Source organism: Channa argus, chromosome 1 (assembly GCF_033026475.1).
Source record: "Channa argus isolate prfri chromosome 1, Channa argus male v1.0, whole genome shotgun sequence".
In the NCBI taxonomy this organism is placed as follows: domain Eukaryota; kingdom Metazoa; phylum Chordata; class Actinopteri; order Anabantiformes; family Channidae; genus Channa; species Channa argus.
Window position 1 is genome coordinate 36,223,189 of NC_090197.1, and position 22,676 is coordinate 36,245,864.

General features: G+C 38.4%; 1 protein-coding gene across 4 annotated transcripts in view; it reads left to right on the forward strand.

Moving 5' to 3' along the window:
* Positions 1–1,824: 1,824 nt before the first annotated feature.
* The window catches only part of ryr2b (ryanodine receptor 2b (cardiac)), a 67,714-nt gene continuing 46,862 nt past the window's right edge, over positions 1,825–22,676 (forward strand). For 3 of the 4 annotated variants that reach the window (XR_010915225.1, XM_067516728.1, XM_067516736.1), the window contains exons 1-22: positions 8,360–8,455; positions 8,545–8,619; positions 9,043–9,199; positions 9,381–9,545; positions 9,712–9,833; positions 10,030–10,213; positions 10,296–10,431; positions 12,190–12,285; positions 12,442–12,560; positions 12,924–13,057; positions 14,624–14,865; positions 15,728–15,920; positions 16,099–16,318; positions 16,436–16,540; positions 16,711–16,814; positions 16,977–17,060; positions 17,685–17,844; positions 18,083–18,230; positions 18,343–18,551; positions 18,923–19,097; positions 21,840–22,048; positions 22,419–22,605. Coding sequence is in view for 3 of the 4 variants with exons in the window: in XM_067516728.1 (XP_067372829.1) it covers positions 8,549–8,619; positions 9,043–9,199; positions 9,381–9,545; positions 9,712–9,833; positions 10,030–10,213; positions 10,296–10,431; positions 12,190–12,285; positions 12,442–12,560; positions 12,924–13,057; positions 14,624–14,865; positions 15,728–15,920; positions 16,099–16,318; positions 16,436–16,540; positions 16,711–16,814; positions 16,977–17,060; positions 17,685–17,844; positions 18,083–18,230; positions 18,343–18,551; positions 18,923–19,097; positions 21,840–22,048; positions 22,419–22,605 (3,220 nt within the window). In the remaining variant the exon portion in view is untranslated. Of the gene's footprint in view, positions 1,916–4,279; positions 4,400–5,360; positions 5,466–7,059; positions 7,135–7,256; positions 7,336–7,487; positions 7,601–7,897; positions 8,022–8,358; positions 8,456–8,544; positions 8,620–9,042; positions 9,200–9,380; positions 9,546–9,711; positions 9,834–10,029; positions 10,214–10,295; positions 10,432–12,189; positions 12,286–12,441; positions 12,561–12,923; positions 13,058–14,623; positions 14,866–15,727; positions 15,921–16,098; positions 16,319–16,435; positions 16,541–16,710; positions 16,815–16,976; positions 17,061–17,684; positions 17,845–18,082; positions 18,231–18,342; positions 18,552–18,922; positions 19,098–21,839; positions 22,049–22,418; positions 22,606–22,676 lie in introns of those variants that run through there. The other variant, XM_067516750.1, reaches the window with a different exon arrangement.

The window sequence follows — 22,676 nt, forward strand, 5'->3', positions numbered from 1 at the left end:
AACACCATGATATTGTAAGCAAATTTCACAGAAATTAATCTTTGTTTGTGTTCCAGATAAGTGACTAAAGCATTAGCCAAGTGAAATTTCTGACATAACAGTGGCTCTGGGGAAAGCGTTAGAAGGGGTGGGTCAACAAAATTAAGCAGACTTACCCCCAAGGAGATACTGTAATGGAATGGAACACTTTAGTTAAAGGATTTGTAACTTCCAATTTTCCTAACAATATTCCATTTTCAAAGATGTTTGTAACGCAGAATTTTGCAATTTGGTTCTAATTAAAGGGGGGACTTAGACAGGTGGTACGCCTTCACGTAATTAAGCTATTACAACATTGATTTTTAGCCTAAATGGGAGAGTTTTTCACAAACAGAAGGTCAGCAAAAGATGCCCAAAAAGGGGCTCCTCTACATCCCAACATATATTTGAGGAGTAACAATTCAGTTAATGTTTTTGGACATAACTGTAGCGATACGTAAAATGACGTTTCTGTATTCATTACAATTTTGAGTAATCTTATTGACCCATAAAGAAAAGCATTAAACCACAGAAGAAATGAAAATAAAACCATTTGTGTGTCGTCGTTAATACATAATAACCTATATCATAATTTATTAGTTAATTATATTTTATATTTTGAACTTGGATTTACAAAGTTGCTACTAAAAATGTTTAATGATGTGCTTATATAACACTTTTATGCAAAGGGCTTTACAGTGTTGCTTTACACCCATCAACACATGACAATGGCTGCCATGCAAGTTGATACTGAACCCCGCAGAAAGTTGGGGTTCAGAAGGACACTTTTACATATGGACTTTAAACCCCAAGATTGCAACCAACGTATCTCCTGAGCCCAGATAAATGAATAAAAATTATAGCCATTGTGGGGTAAACATAACAGAAAATGGAAATACTTACCTAAAGAAAAAAAGGAAAAAAACCTCTACCCTGTCCTTAAGTACAGTTGGCTACTTGAAAACATTATTTACCTACCTCCTGTCTTTCTGTGTATGAAAACATCATCAACAAAACCAGTCTAATACAAAGCTTAAAGACTTTTAGGCTGAGCTAAATAATGAACTCTTGTGGGATGAAGTGCACGGCAGCACTTTCAATAGTTCTTTACATACAGTATTCCCATAAGGTGCCCTCAGTGATCATACAAAACAAAATGTTGTACACCCTGTATTTACTTGTGACATATTTGAACAAGTTATAATGAGTCAGCGGGTGTGAAGTAGCCACAACTACTATACTTCTTCCTGTATTATTATGTTATATTTTACACTCTTGGTTTCAAATTCCCGCCAGACAAAAGCTATAAAAAATCATTTTAAAATCATATATTTACTTTTTTCGTATATATGTTAACAACGTCATAATAAATTTGTGGATGGTAAAGATTTCAGATGCTGTAAATTATTGTGTAATAGCTGTTGCTGAATCTAATTTAAGCTAGCTTAACTGTAAGGCTAGCTGACATATAGATCAAAGATCAACAGCTTGTCCCCTTTAGGGAAGCCAAACATGTTCAGCACCTTGTGTTGAACCTGTGGCCTTCTGCATCCCAACCCTATGCTCTACCCATTGAGCTGTAAGATGACATAAACATGTGCTGAAAACGTGTTGCCTGTATCCCCTCAATTTTTGGTACGCCATTTTTGAAACAACAACAAACAAATAAACAAACAAACAAACCCCAAAAAGTTGGACAGACTGTCTTTCTATATCCACTATGCCTGGATCAACCCCGCCTCCACCTTAGCAGAAGCTACACCCAGCTTTTTCTGTTATCCTGCCTGCCTCCTCTAGTGCCAGCACCTTTGCTGAAGTCCATGCAGTGTGGACAGTTTGGTTTCACATAATGGCCGACTCCGGAGAGGGCGACGATGAATTCCAGTTTCTACGAACGGTGAGTCTTTTTTTAAAAATGTTTAGTAAAATGCTGGTTAACTTAATGTTAACCTAGCTAGTTAATGTCACAGCAGTATCAGCCATAACCCAAATGAAAGGGTCAACACTTATGAGTTAACGTACAAGATAGAGTCCTTTATTGAAAATAAGCTACTTAAGTCAAAGTAGGCAATCTTAAGTATATTGACAATTTACTGAAAGCATTACAATTCATAAATTACATTCAGATTTATACTTTATATCATTTAAATAGTTTGGTCAAACATTAAATGCTGCTATCTTGGCCAGGTTGCCATTACGCAATCCTGTTATTTGCCTCAATGGGATTAAATGTGGTTTAGTTACATAATGAAAGTTATATAAAAACAAAACATAAAGGAAATTATTGGTTTGTAGATACCAAACTAGTGAAACACTCGAGAATTACAAGTAACTGGTACTCAAAGTTCAAAATTGTTGAAAGTAATTAAAGGAAAAAGCAAAACATCACACATTAGGTTCTGTCAGCTAGTGGTAGAGTCTCCTGATACAAAACAGCAGTTCATTAAAGTGTCAAACTCCATGTCCTTAGATTCAAACACAACCTTGACTATTTTTTGTAAAGAAACCTCAACTGGAGTAGCTCTGGGGCATGTTCTTTCAATTTTGTCTTACTTCACTTTGTTTTTTAAGAGACTTTCTGCTGTAACTTAGCATACATCAAAATCAAGTGTGACCTTATGTTGTCCACCCAATGTCGTTACCTTACGTTATTAATTTAATATTTAGCGCTTTCATCAAAATGTTTGTTTTATGTTATCATTGTTCCCATATTGTAAGTTGTCCTCTCTCAGCTTTTTATCTCTGAACTTTGATAAGGACATTTCACAGGGAGACCGGTCTGATGTGGGTATGAGACACACCCACATACTTACATGTTACTTACATTTTGCAAGATCTATACCAAATCACAAATTACTGTGTAGATATCTTTGTCATTTATTAGTGAATAAAATGAAGGGTGGAGAAAGTTTAGTAAATGACACACATTGGTGAAATCGCACCTGTTTCTGCAGGTCTTAAAAGGTGTTTGTTTTGTTTTGTCTTTATTTGAAACATGGAGGATTTGTCTCTGCTAGGAAGCACAGTGTGGACCCTTGAAATGACAAATGGAATTAATAGATGAGTGCCAATTTCAAAACAAAACTTTTAAATCCTGTTGCAAATGAACGTGCATTTCCATTCGCCAGGACTATGCACATTTGGATTCATTTTTTGTGATGTTGTGATTTTTCTCTTTACAAATACCCCCTGAAGACCTGAGTCCTTCAGCTATCTGAATGTTCCCCAGTGCCTCAGTGTTGGGCAGTGAGTTTGATTGATTGCAGAATGCCACTGATATGAGGAGTGGAATGGAGGGTGAATCTTGGGTTAGATAGGGCACTATCTTTCCAACATGAAGATATGCAGCCTAGCTACAGGGAGGTGTTGGTAGTCCTGGCTAGACTTTGGAGACAAGCTGTCCCTCTACACAGTTCCTTTAATAGAAGGCTAGATGTGTTCTGTGTGACATTTAAAGAAGATAAGATACATTTTAGGTGACATACAGTACATTTAATTTACATGCATTTACAGTAGGGTAACTCTTTGAATACACCTAAATAAAATAAACTGAATACACTTAAAAATTAAATTAAAACGTTCTTTAAAATGTAATATATTCTGCATTTTTCTGATTTATTTCTAAGATATGTATGGTTTGGTTTGCAGGATTTTTGAACGCAAAATTTGTACTAGTATTAACTGGTCAGTATTGATTCCTGAAGATGCAGTTTACTTCCTGCTTCAATAATTTTATAAAATTTAATATTAATGTCCTTTGGCCAAAGTTTACTTCAGAGCCAAAATTTCAAAATTAGTGTGCAGCTACTAGTTCTGCCAACCTGCCCAATGTTTTGCTGTTTTTTTTGTTGCTCTTTTCTTTTCTGTCTTCACTTTCCACTCACCCCAACCGGTCAAGGCAGATGGCCCCCCACCCTGAGCCTGGTTCTGCTGGAGGTTTCTTCCATTAAAGGGAGTTTTTCCTCTCCACTGTTGCCTAGGGCTCACTCAAGGGGGAATTGTTGGGTTTTATCTATACATCTTTATAGTCTTGACTTTGTTATGTAAAGTGCCTTGAGATGACTCTGTATTCAAAGGGAGTACAGAGTGCTGGGATCTTTCTGGCACAATGGAGGAGACAAATTTGATTTATATCAGATTAGCACTTTACAACCACATCAAATGAATCTAACATGTGGTGATGGAATCTGTACATTTTACAACATTTGAAAGTTTGTGCTTACTGTTGTTAAGTGTGTGTGTGTGTGTGATTTCCCTTCAGGGAGATGAGGTGGTTTTGCAGTGTACCATCACCTCCGAGGTGGAACATGTGAAGCTCTGTCTTGCTGCAGAGGGATTTGGCAGCAGACTTTGTAGGATTGAGCCCACCTCTAACTGCCAGGTAAAAACCTCCCGCTCAGTTTCTTCTCATTGCCGGACCAGTCAATTTATCATCATACTGCCATTCTTGAAATTTGGAATAATGAGATAGAAATTCGATGTTTGGCACAGAACTTGATTTTACAGAGATAATCATTATAAATACTATAAATCAATATATATTGTATTAAGTACTGTGTATACTGGAAGAAGATTACACTTAATTGTATCATATATGACATAGCAGCCTACTGCCTTTGGCAGCTTTTATTTTCCAGTAGCTTTTTGCTTAAAACCCAGAACGTCCTACATCAGAAGTAAAAGTTTATCATGATTTTTACTTTATTTTTTTACATGATATGAACATTTTAAGTGTGAATTTTTTATGATTTTTACTTTATTTTTTTACATGATATGAACATTTTAAGTGTGAATTTTTTAAACTGATGCTAGATCAGCTGGTGCTTTTACTAGAGATTAGGGCGCACTACAAAGACACTCAGTCTACTTTCAGTGTTCAGATACAAACTGAGACCACATACCTCATATAGACAGTCTTTAACTGAAGGCAGCACTGTCGGCCCATTTGGGCACAACTTGATGCTCTAATTGTTTACTTAAAGTTTTTCTAAATGTCTGCTAACCATGTGACCAATACATTCTTCTTCTTTTGTTCTGTTTATGAATGATGGTTTTCAGATTAGTTTGTGTGTATGGAGAACTATAGCTCAGTTGGTTGAGCAGTTGTCCATAAACAATAGGGTTAGTGGTTCAAGTCCTGATTCTTCCTGGTTTTCTTGGACAAGACAATGAACCCTAAGTTGCCCTTGATATCTGTTACTTACTTGTAAGTCGCTTTGGATAAAGTCATCTTCCATACTGGACTATGGACTGCTTAATTTGGTGTCCGACACTAATTGCACTGTTGATCTTTGAAAGCTATAACAGTGACACATGCTATGCTCTCCTTTTGATTCTACCAGAATATTCCACCAGACTTGTCAGTATGTGGATTTGTCCTGGCCCAATGTCTTTCTGTCCGAGCCCTGCAAGAGATGCTGGCCTGCGGCAAGCACATGGCTGGAGAGGTCAGATTCCTATTTTTTCCCCACTTCCCAGGGTGTCTAAATATTCGTACAACATATTATACCATACACAACCCTGACTTGTATAGAAATTGTAATGACAGTACACAAGTTGGGCTATGTACCCAATTGACTAGAATAAGGAATAGGCTTTGTACCTGAGACTCTATTTTGCTATGTGATTATTCCAAAGAAGAGTCGCAGTGTAACACTAAGCAGGGATTGACAATAAGCTTTTTAGTCCGCTTGGCATTTGGGCAAGTAGCTGAGTAGCTTTCCTTCCCCAATGGCCAAAGGTACAAATTAAAAATTGTGGGACTGTTCACAGATAATTAATATAAACTGGTATTGGAACGACTGTTATATTTTATTAACATACAAAACATAAAACTAAGAAGTAATATTCATATATAATCTCTACTAATTATTTTTTTAAATAACACTTAAAGTTGGGGCAACTGTGGCTTCACTGGTAGAAAGGGTCTTAAAATAATATCAGGCTCATAAAAAAAAGTTTTAAGTTTAATGCCTAGGACGATATTTGAGTTTTAAATTAACTAAGGAATGTTTATTGCATTAAATGTTAAGTTATTTTAAAATGTTTAAAAATAACAAAAAGATTAAATGTTAAATCTGTATTTTTTGTTAAGAAGATAGTGGAAATACTGCAGTGTTACAGTGAATGATACAGTCATGATAAAAACAGAAAATTAGATGGACAGCAGGCAAAATAACATGTTGACTATATGTGCACCTGATACATCTGCAGTCAGACTTTACACCTGATATTTAATAAATTGAAAATCGTGAAGGGCCAGATTCACAAATATAACATTTGGCAGCTTAAAACATGACATCTATGAGAGTAAGTGCCCTTTGGATAATGCATAACAAGACACATACAGCCAGGAGTGTTATTCCACGCTTTTAATAAATCTAAATTAAATGCAGCCCACACTGTGACATTGTTTAAAGAGACAATTTTAAATGCATTAAATGCACCTTGCCTAAAACAAATTGCTGAGAGCCTGTCTGTGTTGGTTGTGGACGTGCGTTTCAGTGTTCCAGTTCTGTTTTAAACAGAAACACCACTGATCATTGCTAAAGCCATGAATATTTTCTACACTTCTACTCTCATAAATTTGCTAGACTGCAGCTCATGTCTGTAAAAGTCGGTGAAAGACACAATGATTCTTTAGAAATCAGAGGTAAGTTACATTAATATGACAAAGCAGGGTGAATGCTCCATCTGTTATTAATGCTTAATGAAGTTATGTCGAACTTGGTAAATGGGTAGGACAGCATCAAATGAAATATAACATGATCTATTCTCTGGCTCACCTGACTGAGATTTTTGGACACTAAGCTCAAACATACTGCGGGCAGCTCTTCAATAAAATATGATTTTAACCAATTTTTGGTGAGGAGACGCATTAATCAATGTTTGGGAAACACTGCAGATCATCACATTTACTTTTCACTTTGCCAGATTGGCCAGCTGCATGATATATTTCACTTTGAGTTTATTCATTTTCAACACCACTGTTTGTGTTTTCTCATACTGAGTCATAACGTGCCACATTACTGTGCTTTGCAGGTTGGAGCTGGAGGAAGCCATCGCACCCTTCTATATGGTCAGGCAGTGTTGTTCCTGCACTCATTCAGTGGCATGGTGGGTCACCTGTATGCACAAAGCAGATGCAAATCCAAACATCCCTGTTGTGCATTTTTAAATCTATCAAAATAAACATTTATATGTTTAATGAAATATATGTTTTGTGTATTACTGTCTAGTATCTCAGCTGCTTGTTTTCATCTAAGTCTTCAACTGACAAGCTGGCTTTTGATGTCGGCCTGCAAGAGGATAATGCAGGTAATTTGTTTTTGGACCAAAAGCAAAGGTGAAAATATTTTATATTTTCACAGTATATTCTTTTTGTAATTCTAACTGTGAGCAAACTGATGTCAAACATGTGGAACAAGAAAACAGTTTTTTTATGTATGTATTTTCTGTGGATGGCTTAGGTGAGGCATGTTGGTGGACTATTCACCCAGCATCCAGACAAAGATCAGAGGGTGAGAAAGTACATGTTGGAGATGACCTCATACTGGTCAATGTGTCCTCAGAGCGATATCTGGTGAGTTAGCGAAGGAGTTAAGTGTTTTTATTGTAGATAATGAAAAAAAAAGTATGAACAAGTCAAATGCCCTAACCTCTAACAAAACATTAGTTAAAAAGTAAATTAAATTTGTGTTCTTTTTCCCCTGCAGCTTTAAAAGCTTTAAAAAAATCTGACATTATCACTGGTGTTATTCTTAATTTGTGATATTTCTTCCTTCAGCATAATCGTTTAGCAGCAATCACAGTACAAAAATCAGATGTTGTATTTATTGTTAATGATCTAATTTCTTGTTATCATTTTGTTTCTTCCTAGCACCTGTCCTTTGGCACTGTATGCGACAACAAAAGCTTGACTGACAGTGTGATTGTTAATGCAGCCTTCCAGCAGACTCTCTGGAGTGTTGCTCCCATCTGCTCTGGGGGTGGAGTTGCTCAAGGCATGCTTCTTTGTTTTTTTGCACCTTAACCATAAAATATAACAAACTATCAACCTATACAATGACATAATCCAACTGTTTATTGTGTCCCAAAATGTAATAATTTAAAGAGGTATTCCAGCTACATGTGATGATGTGATGATGACTGAAAAGCAGGTTGCAAAAACTGAAATGTAGGCTTTAATAATACTTTTGGGTATTTACTAATAGAACTGTACCTATCTTGTATCTTGTTTCTTGTTCACTATCAGCAATAGTTACAAATGGCCTTTTCTAGTTGCTGTAAAATGTTATTTTCAGTAGAAAACATGTCTGGTGTCTGTTGTGCTAATTCTAGGATTCCTGAGGGGGGGTGACACATTGCGGCTACTCCATAGCCACAGTGATGCATGTCTGACAATTCCCTCCACAGAGCAGGAGGAGGATCTGCAAAGGTCAGTCAGTTGAAAAGCCTAATTACATTTTATGTCAGCTACACAAAATGTCCTTTTGTTCCACGGTCATATTTGTTTTCTCTATGTAGGATAATGCATTATGAGATTGGTTCAGTCTCCAACCATGCTCGCTCTCTCTGGAGACTGGAGATTTTGCGTGTTGCGTAAGTATATAGAGGACATAATAATCAGCTTCCTTGCAATTTGATTTAAAACTGTACAGTTTTACTTATTGGTCGACACCAGAATGGACGGTATTTATAGTCTTATATGCAGGAACATTTGCAGGCAAATGAAAATAATGCAGGGCTAGTTAATTATCAACAAGACCATGTAGAGTCTAACAAGTTGCACATACTGTACAGTGCAGTACTGTTACTCTTGCAGTCTGTTCCTGCTGTTTTGTCTCCGACAGCCTGTCCAGAGTTGATGGAAAAATGTTTATCACTGTCCGAGAATGGAATTGGTGTTGTGTGTCCTCTGAGAACTCCAATGGCATTTCAGTGAGAGGAAAAAGTGTATTACACTGTTCAGTTTCCTTCAAAGAAATACAAAACCAACAACACAATGCCCTTGATTTTCCTTAGTTGGAGTGGTAGACATACATGCTGGGGGCAGCCATTTAGATTGTGCCATGTGACTACTGGAAGGTACCTTGGTCTCACAGAGGAAAAAGGCCTGCATCTGGTTGATCGTGACAAAGCAGACATTAACACAACCTCCTTCTGCTTCCAGTCCTCGAAGGTCAGCAGACTTTTGCTAAAATCACCAAACTGTGTTTTACAACTGTTGTTATACATTCAGAATTTTTGGGTTTAAAGACTGGAGACATGAAATGTGACAGTTTACTACAATTTTCAGATTTCTGATAAGTTTATTATTGGATGCATCTGCGATAAATGTAATAATAGATTTTTGGCTTTAGGAGAAGCTTGACACTGGCACAAAGACTAATGTTGATGGCATGGGGATCCCAGAGATCAAATATGGAGATTCCATTTGTTATGTTCAGCATGTAGCCACTGGACTGTGGCTCACCTACCAGGCAATTGATGCCAAGTCGCCTCGCATGGGGGGAGCTCAACGAAAGGTAAACATGCTGATTCACAACTATTATTATAAGAGAATCATTATTATCCAGCCAAAGGTGCAAGGCTTGTGTTGTATATTGGCAATCTTGTAGGAATGTTAAATTTGAGAATGGACAGAACTGCAATTTTAACATAGTGAATTTTCCGTTGGAAATGTGTTTTCAGGCTGTTTTGCACAGTGAGGGTCACATGGATGATGGGCTGACGCTGTCGCGTTCTCACAGGGAAGAATCTTACACTGGCAGATTCATCCGGAGTGCTTTTCTCCTCTTCAGTCACTTTATCTGGTAATGGATGCTATATCCACACTGTTAGTCATTTGTAGGTTACACAATGACTTGGTCAAACAGACAGTACAGTGAAGCATTTATTCCTACTTGAAACAAAATATTTTTCTAACATACAGATAATTATTGTTATTATTATTATTATTATTATTATTATGTAATGTATTATTGTATTTTTCATACATCTTTTGTTTAGTAAACTGAACGGTTTTAGTCAGCAAGGAACTCAGGTTTCTGTCAGCCTGCCAATGGAGATTGTGATGTGCAGTCTAAAGGATCTAATAAAGTATTTCCATCCACCACTGGATGGACTAGGCCATGAAGCTAAACAGAAAATTATTACAGCGCTAAAGAAACGGCAACACATGTTTCAAGAAGAGGTAAATGTGTGAATTAATAAATTGGGCCTACTGTAATAATGTTTTTGACACTGTAATATGAGTGTCCTTCTTTTTTTCTCAGGGTGTGATAAACTTGGTCCTTGATTGTATTGATCGTCTGTACCAGTATAGCAGTGCATTACATTTCGCTGAAACTGCTCAGAATGACATGGGAGAGGATTGGGAGACGATTCTCAACTGTTTCTATGAGCTACTGGGTAAGAAATAACACACATCTCCTGAGTTTTGTCTAATTTCTTCAACTTGCTTTCTATGGCTTTAGTTTAGGCTGTAAATGTACAGTACATCTTTTTTTTTCTTTCGGCTTATCCCGTGAGTTCAGGGTCGCCACAGTGGATCATTGTCCGCATGTTGATTTGGCAGAGTTTTTAGAATGGGCTGTTACGGGTTCTTGCCTAGAGACACTTCGAAATATAGCCGGGACCGGGGATCGAACCACTGACCCCGTGGATGACTGCCTTACCAACTGAGCTACAGCCTGCTGTACACCTACATAAATGTACAGTACATCAATGCCTTTAAATGTCCCTCTGACTTCCCTATATTAAAGTATTTCCCTGCTTTTAGATGAAAACACCTCCAGATGACATCACCAAGAGGAATTTTACATCATTAGGAGTTAAGATGATGTCATCTGGGGGATCTCTGGAAAAGCAGGTTGACTGTTAATGGTTTCTAGCTTTACTTCTGCTTTTGGGTTTTTATTTTGACGTCAGCACTTCCTGCCTCACCGCTTCTCGATAGCTCTAGTTTTACCTCATCACTCAACGTTATTGCTTTCACCTGTGCTCTCCCCGCTCAGCCTGTCTCCCTGTTACATTGTCTGCCAATGTTGGTTGACTCTCCAGCAATTGTTTTGACCTGATCTTGTGTACTGAACCTGTTTCGGATCTTGGACCTGCCTCTGCCCCTATCTAACTCTGACCAGACCTTGTGAATTAAACCTGTTTTCGGACCATGGACCTGCCTCTCAGCCTCTGCCCCTGCCCGAATTACTCTGACTTCACCTGTAGCGGAGCTCCCTCTGTCTTCCCTTCCGGACACTCTTAGTCTGTGCTCTCTGATTTATTGGACCCCGTTGTTCTTTTGGATAGGATTTGGATCATAGGACTTTGATCGTGAGTACTAGGAGGATCAGTACATCTGAGACTGTCGTACTGAGAGTCTTTGCTGCCTTCCTCTTTGCCTACTCTCAGCATTCCTTCGGCCCAGTCGCACGAGCCCCGCCGCACATTTATTACCAGACCTCTTATCTCTACGCCGCCTCGCAGTAAGCGGCAGTTTTCTCTCAGTGCATACTAATGAATATCGTTAGATCTGGCACTAATCTGTCTCAACTGTTTTCCCAGATTCCCTGTTGAGCCTTCTCCTCTTGAAGCCCTTCTACACTCCTTGCACCCAATTCATTAATAAATCACTGAAAACATTATCTAGAGCTCTGGTTGTTTTAATTGGGTCCTGTTGATATTGGTGCATTGACACACACCGTTACAGCTGACTATGATTACAAACTCCATAGTGTGAACAACAAGATGACATAATCTGAACTGGAGTTTTCTCCAAGTGATGTCATCTGGAGGCATTTTTCAGCCAGAAGTAGAGTTATTTTGATATAGGGAGGGGAGGTTTAATGGCCTTTCTGTGCATGTACTACAGATGGTAGAAGCAAAAAAATCAAGTTCAAGACCAGTGAAATGTCCTTTAATACTTTAACCAAAACATATATTATCTACTGACACATACTGTATATGAACTGATATACATTTTTCCTCTTCAACATCTTCTAAGTTGTTGAAAATCAATTCATAAGCATTTTGCTTTAAATACCACCAAATGAGCCATAAAATGCCAAAAATGTGTTTTGAATTCTGGTGTTTTACATAAATTACATGGTTTGTGTTTTCCTCACTGCAGACATATTGTGCATCCTGATGCCTTCTTCTTTTTCCCTTCAGCTGCTCTGATCCGGGGAAACCGTGTGAACTGTGCACATTTCTCAGGTTCTCTTGACTGGCTAATTAGCAGGCTAGACTGGCTAGAGGCCTCTTCTGGTTGGTTGAATTTGTAGATTTTAGTATGCACCACACACAGCAGATCATGTGTACATCATATTGCAGCATCCTAAAAACATTTTGCAGTATAGAGAATAAATGCAAGTTACTGCGTGCTCCATACAGTAATGAGCAAATCCATACCTTTATGTACAGGAGTGTTGGAGGTTCTGCACTGTGTCCTAGTGGAAAGTCCTGAAGCACTCAATGTCATCAAGGAAGGGCACATTCATTCTCTTATCTCTTTCCTAGACAAACATGGATGCAACCAAAAGGTAGAGTTTGCAGGCTTTTTGTGTGCATTAAAATAATATGAAATAGTGAAAATGATATGACAAGCAATGTGCAAACAATTACAAAATGTGTAGCAAATTGAGCAATTTCTATCCCTATATCGCTGTTATATCACTACATTAATTGGCCTAAAGTCAGTAGTTCACCTACATTTTATTTTTATTTATGTGTGATTACAGAATTTGCCATTTGGGAATGAGTTGATGTCAGAGTTTCACAATCCAAAGGCAGAGAAAAAGAGTTTCAGCTACGATAGCACTTTGTCATATATTCCCTAATTTGGGATTATTTCCATGTGTTTATTGCGCAATTGCCGGTTGAAGTGCTGACAGGTTGCATTGCAGGTGCTGGAGGTGCTGTGCTCTCTGTGTGTGTGCCATGGTGTGGCAGTGCGGTCCAATCAGAACCTCATCTGTGACAATCTGCTGCCAGAAAGAGACTTGCTGCTCCAGACACGTCTGGTTAATCAGGTCACCAGGTACAACTCATTCATGTTTATTTTTTCTTCTTTAATTCAATTTCTTGTACTTTTCTTGTGCTGTTAAAGTTTTTCTTTTTGTGCATGCACTACACATAAATCTGATAAAATTTTGCACAAAATGGATCGAAACTGGAAATATACTTTAATACCAAAAAACACCTTTTAAAAATTGCGTGCACCTTTCAATATTCTATTCCTTTTATTATACTCAATGAGCAAGGGCTTTTTTTTCTGCAGCTCTTCTCATGCCTGCTGATGCATTTGCTTCACTGACTGTAAAGATCTTACAGCTGTTTCCTTTGCACTGATGTCCACATCCTTGATAAAAAGATATACTTTAGTACAGCACTCTTCCTTTGTCTCCTGGACTTGAGTTAATTGAAGAATTACTTGCCTCCTTCAGTATGTCTTTATTCAGGTGCTGCAGCAGTTCTTTTTCTTAGTAGGTCAGAGTAATAGTAGTGATGTCACAGCACTGATGTCTTTGCCTCAGCCAATTCAAGTAAGGCTGTAGGAAAGTTATCCACTGCTTGAGGTGGTATGTCTTAATTAAGTCAATCTTTGGATATTCTTTACCAAGTTCTGTCATATTTCCTATTATATTTCTTTCTCCTAATATTTTGGCTTTTTTTTGGTAAGCAGTTTCCCTTTCCTTTAAGCTTGTTTTATTTCTCCATCTACCCTTTCTTCCAAAACAGCTGCCTTCTTTTATCATGCTTGTCTCTATCACCAGCCCATTGTGTTCCTTATAGCTTATTTTGTTTCATATTGTTCACACCTGCTCGGTTCATTCTCTATTCTCTTCTAGCTATTTCATGATCACTTTTACATCTTGTTAAACTAAATGCCTCATTATTACAGTTTCTGTTAAAAAAAAAAACAATAATGCCACCACCATGCCTAGCATCTTTTATTTTTTACACATATTGTCTAAAGATTTAGGATTTTTATGCATTCACCCCCATTGGAAGTTTTACCCATTTACTTCTTTTCAACATTAAATCATGGCCAATGGATTGTTGACCATAATCCAAGGCTGGTTCCTGTTGAGCTCCCAAGTTGAGTCATCATTTGGATGGCCCATCAAATTAACTGAGATTGTCCAAGTTAAATAGTCACATTTTCGGCATGAAAAGCCTAATTGAGTCCACTAACAAAAAATTGAGTTTAACATTTTAGATTTTTATTTAGTTTAAATTACTTGGTAGAAATTTGATTTTAACAGTTACGTGAAATTGTCTTTTTTTTTTTTTTTTTATAATTCAGTGTTCAAAAGAAATAAAAAAAAAAATTACCTCAGGAGTGGTGGTGGTGGTACTTTTATAAGTACTGGATTTTTTAATGCTGCATGCATAATCATGTTGCTGTAAAATATTTGCAAAATGTATTGCAATTTGTTTTAAAAATACATTTTAGACATACAGTAGGTTTCTTCAAATATAATAATAATAATATACCAGAAACAAAATCAAACTATATAGAACTAGACCTTACCAAGTAAAGGCAAGGCTAACTTCTGTGTTGTTTTCCTTTTTTTGTGTCTCCTGTCTAAACCTACCACAGCATGAGACCAAACATCTTCCTTGCCCTGGGTAGCGACTCAGCTCAGCATCGGAGGTGGTACTATGAACTTGTTGTGGATCAAGTCGACCACTTCCTTACATCTGAGCCCACTCACCTGCGTGTTGGCTGGGCTTGCTTTGTGGGCTACCACCCCAGGCCCACAGGGGGAGAAGGCTGGGGAGGCAACGGGGTGGGCGATTGCCTTTGGTCCTATGGCTTTGATGGGCTTCACCTCTGGTCAGGTGAGGACGAGACCAAAAAAAGACTAACAAGACTCTCAGCACTCACTGCTACAGAGCCTGCTGATTGACTGCAGACTTGTTAATTTTTGTGACAAATGACAGTATTTAGAAATCTTTCAAAATGCTACAAATTTATATTAAAATAATTTACCTACTGCCTTTAATTTAGTTAGGTATAATAGTATATGTAGGATTTGATTTGAGTGAGTCTTTGTCTGTCCCTAAATGCAGTGCAGTGTTTCCATACTGGCATTGATCTATCAGCAGTTATTAATGTCCACTCATTGGGCAGCACGGTAGTGCCGTGGTTAGTGCTGCAGTCTTGCAGCTAAAAAGTTCTGGTTTGTATCTTCTGGCTGGCTGAGGAGTTGGCATGTTCTCCCTGTGGGTTCTCTGGGTACTATGGTTTCCTCCTACAGTCCAAAGACCTGCATGTTAGGTTGTTTGGTGACTTTAAAATTGTCTTTGTTGGCCCTGAGATAGAATGGAATTTGTCCACAGTGTACCCTGCCTCACGCCTAATGACAGCTGGTATAGGTTCCAGCTCCTGGCGACCCTGAACAGGATAACCACTCGAGATATGTTTTAGATGGATGTTAAATAATAATGTATTATATAATGTATAATGTATAATATAAAGTGTCAGATTATATACAGTCACCATGTCAACTGTAGCCCCTGTAGCTCACTTTCTTGTAGCCCTGCAGCAAGCTGCTCTAAGACATTCCATACAAAGATTTAATTTTACTCTGCAGGGTTAGGGTATTAATAAAGTGTTGCTGCACTTAATTAAATATATGATGGGATTTTAAGAGGAACAAGAATGACTGATTTTAAAGACTTTTTTTCCCCTGCGTCTCAGGATGTGTTGCCCGAAGAGTGAGTTCCCCCTTCCCTCACCTGCTGAAAAATGATGACGTGGTAAGCTGCTGTCTAGACCTCACTGCTCCCTGCATCTCTTTTCGGGTCAATGGTCTACCTGTGCAGGGCATGTTTGAGAATTTCAGTGCAGAAGGACTTCTTCACCCTGTGGTCAGCTTCTCAGCTGGAGTCAAGTCAGTAGTGGGGACCTGCTTGTTTTCTATGTGGCTATTTACTGTAATCAAAACCATCTTTAATTTTTTTTTAAGCAGCTTGTTACTATTTTTATGGCTGTCTGAGTTTAGATTTGATCTCTACAAAGACCTCAATAAATAAATTAAATCACTTTCTTGTGTTGTTTTTGGACACCAGGGTCCGGTTTTTGTTTGGAGGAAAGCATGGGGAATTTCGCTTCCTGCCACCACCAGGTTTTGCTCCATGCTCTGAAGCTCTGCTCCCAAAAGTCACACTGATGGTTGGGCCTTGTCAGAAATACATCTCAGATCATGAAGATGGGAAACAAGAGCTCATAGGCCCCATAGTACCCCTCAATCCAGTTGCGTTTACTCCCTTACCTGTTGACATAAACAAGGTTAGTGTTCTGTTTTTTTCCTCTTCATTTTGTACTTGATGAGATTTTTGGAGGTTTTTTTATCTTATCCAGTTAAACATTGTGTCAGTGTACTTTATTGTTACTGTACTATCATAGGTGGTGTTGCCCCCGCAACTTGAGGACATCTGTGAAAAACTGGCTGAGAATATCCATGAACTGTGGGCAATGGACAAGATTGACCTTGGATGGACACATGGACCTGTAAGAAAAGAGAAACCTCACCACTAATTGAGCAACTTTCATAATTAGTGTTGCATATTGAATTACTATTTAAAATAGTATGTTAATATATAATACATTAAATTCAAACTTGGCTTGTCTGACTTACCCTAGTATTGCTTCCAGTTTCAAAAACAGTTTTTGTAAAACAGGTGAGAGATGAGGGTAAAAAGCATGATCCTTGTCTGGTGGAGTTCAACAAGCTGCCGGAGCAGGAGAAGAGCCAGAATCTTGAGATGGCACAGGACACCCTTAGGTTTGCTCTGTTACTCATATTTTACTTTTATATTTTATTTTGTTATTTGAATTTAAAAACACGGTAGAATGGTTTGTTTTAAAAAATGTTTGAACACTTAATTAATTAGTAATCAGTTTTTGCCATGATTAATGACTACATCTCTTCATTTTTAAACTACAGGACTCTTCTTGCCCTTGGTTTCCATATTGGTTTGACTGATGACCACGCTGAGGACAAAGTAAAATACATTAGACTATCCAACAAGTATGTATATTTACAGTTTATAACAAATGTGGGTACACCCATGGTCAGTATCACTAAAATGTTGAGTAATTAGTAATTCTGCCCATAATAATCTGAAACTGAATAACGAAGTCAACTATGAAAGAATTGAATTAGAAAGATGTTTGACTAAACTATAATGAAAACTTATTTCAAGAAGAAACTGCAACAATAGCTCTTGCTTAAGTGGAAAGTAAGTAAATACATAAACTCAATTATATAATTATTATACTTGAGAAAATTGACAGGCATTTCAAAACATTTGCTTAAGCACTTTAGTAAAGAATTTGAAGCAAGTTTGTGTACTTCTACCAATGTAGCCTTGTCCATCTTTAGGATGTCTCCACCATGTGGATTCATTACACACAACCAAGGCCACCACATGGCCAAAATTGATGTTGCTATTTTACAACCTTATTCATACAATAGCTTAACTGTAAATAACAGGTTAAATAGTTTTTTTTTGCCGTGTTCCTAGGTAAAATGACATTTGTTGCTTTGAGGTTGTAAATCAAAGCCTCCATTTTCCATGTACTTTATCTAACCTTTTGTCATTTTCAATGTTGGCACACTCAAACCCTTCCCTTTTTTAATTATCTTTCTTAGGTATGAGCAGCCCAGTGGTTATAGACCTGCCCCAGTAGATTTGAACCAGGTTTTTGTGAGCCCAGCCAATGAGGAAGTGGTTAACTTACTTGCAGAGAATGATCACAATGTGTGGTCCAGAGAGCGCATTAAGCAGGGATGGACCTATGGAGCCCAACAGGTTTATTTTCTCTACTGTATTAATGCATTTATCAGACACTTCTGGGGAGAATGGCATTTTCATATACTGTATATACTCAGAACATAGTATATGAAAAGGTATGCTACTGTACAGTATTTCTTGTGCCAGCCACAGTCTCTCAATCCATGGATATTCCAGAGCTTTCAAAGCAAACAAATAGCTGTTTTCAGAACAATGTAGTAAATATATGTAACCATTTTTGCATCTGTACTTTTAGGATGTGAAAGGGAAGCAGAGCCCATACCTTGTGCCCTACAACTTTCTTGATGAAAGGAGTAGAAGAGTGGGCAGAGAGAATGTCAGAGTGGCTGTTGGTGTACTGCTGGTCTATGGTTACAGCCTAGAGCCCCTCAGCCAGGAACGGAGTATGTTTCAAAGTCCTGTTATCAGTAATAACAGTTCACTTGTACAATTTTACACAAAATACTGCAATAATTTTAACATTGTGTTAATTCATCTTGTTTCTTGGGTTTACAGCTACGTTATCAAAGGCATGTCTTTCCTCTGCTGAGAAGTGCAGAGTGTTCAGACCAGATAAATGGTATGCTGTGAACCAGGGGAAGTGGTATTTTGAATTTGAAATACTGACAGCGGGAAATATGAGAGTGGGCTGGGCTCGACCAGGCTGTGCTCCAGATAAGGAGCTTGGCTCAGATGACCAGGCATATGTCTTTGATGGGTTTGAGGTAAGATATTCCAATTTGACACTTCTTAGTATATCCATCTGCCCAGGGTTGCTAGCATTAGGGCTGAATCACAGTGAGATGCTTTCATAATGTCACTTAATGTTCCTACAGTTTATCGATCTACAGAAGAAGTGGTCACTTCCGGCTTACATTATTAATGATACTAGAAGGTATTTTGGAAATCGGACAAAAATATCGCCCTTTATAATTTAATGAGAACCACAAATGTTGCACACCTGGGAGGTTAAATCTGAGTCAGTTCAGACCTTGACACACCTCTCTGTGATTACGCTGTGTTGTGCTGGTTTTGCCATTTATATGTGAGAACTTTAGACTTGTCTCTCTTTCTGTCTAAATCTTGTTGCTTTCAGGCTCAATGGTACCATCAGGGCTGTGAGCCCCTGGGACGTCTGTGGCAGAGAGGCGATGTGGTGGGCTGCTTGGTTGACATGGCTGAACGCACCATGATGGTCACGCTCAACGGAGAGGTTCTGTTTAATGACAGAGGATCAGAACTGGCTGCCAAGGACTTTGATATTAAAGACGGTCAGAAAATGTTTGTGACAAAATGCAGTGAATTGCACATGATACTGTCAAATTAAAAAAATTTAAATAAGGATAATAAGATTTTTGGGAGCAGTATCAGCAGTATCACTTTCATGAAAGCAATTCAACCTATATAATAAACTTACAGTGCATTCAGAAAGACTCCCTTCACATTTTTCAATTTTGTTATGTGATACTATGATACTGTAGTTGTTTCACTGTTTTTGATTGTTAATCTATACTCAGTACCCTATAATCACTAAGTCACTAAAATCACTAAAACAGAATTTTAGAAATAAAATAAAAAAATTTAAATATCACATAGGCATAAGTATTTAGACCCTTTGAAACAACACTTGAAATTTATCTCAGGTGCCTCCCATTTCTTTTGATCTTCACTAAGACGTTTCTACAACTAATCTGCTGTCCACCTATGGTAATTTAAATTGGTTGGACATGGCATCACATTTGACAATGCACACCGTATTAGAACAAAAGCCATGAGCTCAAAGGAACTGCAGAAATAGGAACATTGTAAATCACAGATTTGGAGAAGATTACAACAAATTTCTGCTGCACTGTAGGCTCCTAAGAGCACTATGGTCTCCATAACACTCAAATGAAAGACATTTGGCACAACCAGGACTCCTTCAAGAGCTGGTCGCACTGCCAACCTGAGCAATCTGTGCAGAATTGCCTTAGTAAGAGAGTTGACCAAGAACCCAATAGTCATTTTGACTGATCTCTAGAGATCTGTGTGGTGACAGGACAAAGTTCCAGAAGGACATCCATCACTGCCACCACCGGTCTGGGTTTTATGGCAGAATGACTAGACCAGGGGTCTCAAACTCAAATGACCTAGGGGTCACAGGACGCAGAGTCTGGGCTGCATCAGGTATTCCACAAAAAGCTTGTTTAAAAAAATATACTCTTCTCAAACATCACTACTAACAGTTCTTTAACATAAACATGAAGAGTTCTTCTGAACATGGCTTCTCTTCCCTACTTGCCTGCTTACTCTCACATAGCTGAGCCACATTTGGCTTGAGGGAGGAAGCAGTTGAGACCCTCAGTATGGCTTGAAGATGATCGTCAGTAAGTCGGGACTTACTTACTTGGACTTATTGAAGTTCAAGTTAGCAAAAAACTTTTTGCACAAATATGTGCTTCCAAAAAGGCACGGGCTTAGGGGAGCAAAAATTGCCCAAGCTTGTCTGCTTTTCTACTCACCTCGCTGAACTTGGCTTTGAGGTCAGAGTTGCACTGCAGGTCAATGAGCTCCATTTGAAGCACTTTAGTCATGTCTTTCATGATGACACGACCATCATAACATTTGTAGATGGTAGAAAGTACCAGGAAACCGAACGTAAAAAAACTGACTGCTACCGGGCTTTTCATTATCAGCTGGGACAGTGGGACACTATTATTTTTTTATTATATACAAACAATGGGATCCAGCCATTGAGGCGTCATTTACTGGCTTTTATTTTCTATAATAACCCCATGGATTCAGCAGTATGTGCTAGCCAACACCAATGCTCCGTTGACTATATAACCGAGGCGGGTAAGCTCCGCCTTATCTCCGAAGCGGGACGGTGGGCGGGAGCTGCCTGAATGGCCCCATTGCAGGCCCACTCCCCTCAGTGACATCGTCAACGGAACATCGGTGTTGGTCGTTAACAGTCGTTAACATTGACTTCGTCCAGCTCATAGTCAAACATAATAATTTCAAACACAGAAGTAGTAAGTCTATGATGGTTATGTGATGTGACACGGGTGCCTCCATAACTGTCCAACGTTTTTCTGCTTGGGTCAAGCCCTGCCCCGGGAGCCATATACTCCACTGTGATTGGTCGGTTCATTCAGCTCTAGCTTGCACAAAAAAGGAACCTTGAACACACAACACGGTAAAGTGGCATTCATATAAAACTCCCATTAAACTTTGATATCTTCCTGCTGGCCACAATTGGCCCCCTGGACTTGACCGAAGCCTCCCCTCAGTGTAAAACACATGAAAGCAAACTTGGAATTTGCAACAAAGCAAAGAGGAAACCAGGCACCGCTCATTACCTGCCCAATACCAATCCAACAGTGAAACGTGGTGGTGGCAGCTTCATGGTGTGTTTCAGCAGCCACGGAGTGAGACTGGTCAGTGTTGAGGGAAAGTGGATTAGAAGTAAGTATGGAGATATCCTCGATGAAAACCTGTTCAGGACCTCAGATTTGGCTGAAGGTTTGACTTCCAGCATGCAAACACTCCAAAGCACAAAGCCAAGACATCACAAGAGTGGCATGGGGACAACTCTGTGAATGTCCTAGAGTTGCCCAGCCACAGCCCTGACTTGAAAATGGCTGTTCACTGCCAGTCCCGATACAACCTGACAAGCTTAAAAGGATTTTCAAAAAACAATGACAGAAAATTCACCATTCATAGTGTTCAAAGTTTACCCTAAAATAATTGAGGCTGTAAATGTTGCTTCAGCAGTGTCTGAAAATGTATGTAAATTAGTATTTGTATTGTATCTATTTCAGTTTTTCCTTTTTAATACATTTTTAAAAATTCAGTTATCACTATGTCATTATGGGGTACTGAGTGTAGATTAATAAAAAACATTTGTAGTAAAAAAAAACTGTAGTATCAGGGTGCAACATAAAAAAATTGAAAAAAGGGAAGGGATTCTAAAACTTCTGAATGTACTGTAAATATATCAGACTGGTTGTTTTTTTCTACCTGTTTCCCAGGTCTGTTACCTGTGGTCAGTGTTGGGGTTAACCAGGTGGGGAGGCTGAACCTCGGCCGCCAAGTGGACTCTCTACAGTACTTTAGTGTATATGGCCTGCAGGAGGGATATGAGCCATTTGCTGTCAACATGGACAGAGATCCAGCCCTGTGGATGAGCTGGAAAAAGGCTCAGTTTACATATATATTGCCTAATGATCACAACCTACAGGTTGGTTTATATGATTTACTGTGTAGACAATCTTTTAGTTAATAGATGTGTTAAAATGTTTTATAAAGAATGCAATAAGGTACAATGTTTTTTGAAATAATTCAAAGGATACAATAACTTTGGTCACTTATGGTGTGCAACCTTTATCACACATTTTTATTAGAAATATTCCAGAGTGCTTGCTCAAGAAGTTAAAAAATGTTGCCCCAAATTGTTGTTACTTTTTACAGTGGCCTGAAATGTGCAATAGTAAACTGCACATGTCTTTGGACAAAATTGAAAATGTATTCATTTAAAAAATCTTTAGTACACACCTCTACAGGACACAAGGTCTATGATAACCCTAATGTTTGTTGAAATCTTGTTCTAGATCACCAAAGTCAGTGGCTCAGTGGATTCATCATCCAGCCTGAGGGTTTCTCAGCGGTTGTTCGGACACCACGGTGGAAACAGTGACATGGGCTTCTTCCGGCTCAGTATGTGTGTTGAATGTGCACCCATCCTCACTAGATCCGCTGGGGCCGTGCCACCAGTGCCCTCCAATGCTGTCTCTCCAGGTTAAGATGATATTATATCATATATTGTTAGCCACAAATTAAGAAGACATTACAAAAAAACACAAGGATTT